At 56.6% G+C, this 350-nt stretch overlaps 1 protein-coding gene across 1 annotated transcript; it reads left to right on the top strand.

Annotated features, from left to right (window-relative positions):
- On the top strand, positions 1 to 346 carry LOC107682052 (interferon regulatory factor 1-like; the record flags this gene model as incomplete). Its single annotated transcript, XM_016478438.1, has 2 exons — positions 1 to 91; positions 171 to 346. Coding segments are annotated over exons 1-2 (267 nt in total), but the record flags the coding sequence as incomplete, so codon positions are not given.
- Positions 347 to 350: the final 4 nt, after the last annotated feature.

Genomic DNA, 350 nt, shown 5'->3' on the forward strand with positions numbered 1-350 from the left:
ATGTTCTCCATCCCGTGGAAACACGCGGCTCGGCACGGCTGGCAGGTGGATAAAGATGCCTGTCTGTTCAAGCAGTGGGCCATTCACACAGGTGAGCGATCACTCGAGCGCACACGTCTGAGATCACAGTCCACCACAGGTGCGCTCACACTGCTGCTTGTGTTCCTCAGGTAAATACAAGGAGGGAGAGACCCAGCCCGACCCCAAGACCTGGAAAGCCAACTTCCGCTGTGCCATGAACTCACTCCCCGACATCGAAGAGGTGAAGGACAAGAGCATCAACAAAGGCTGCGGCGCGGTGAGAGTCTACCGCATGCTGGCCGCCATCACCAAGAAGAAAGTCAAGAGAT

This window comes from Sinocyclocheilus anshuiensis, unplaced genomic scaffold, assembly GCF_001515605.1.
Source record: "Sinocyclocheilus anshuiensis isolate Anshui unplaced genomic scaffold, SAMN03320099.WGS_v1.1 C31384177, whole genome shotgun sequence".
Taxonomy (NCBI): domain Eukaryota; kingdom Metazoa; phylum Chordata; class Actinopteri; order Cypriniformes; family Cyprinidae; genus Sinocyclocheilus; species Sinocyclocheilus anshuiensis.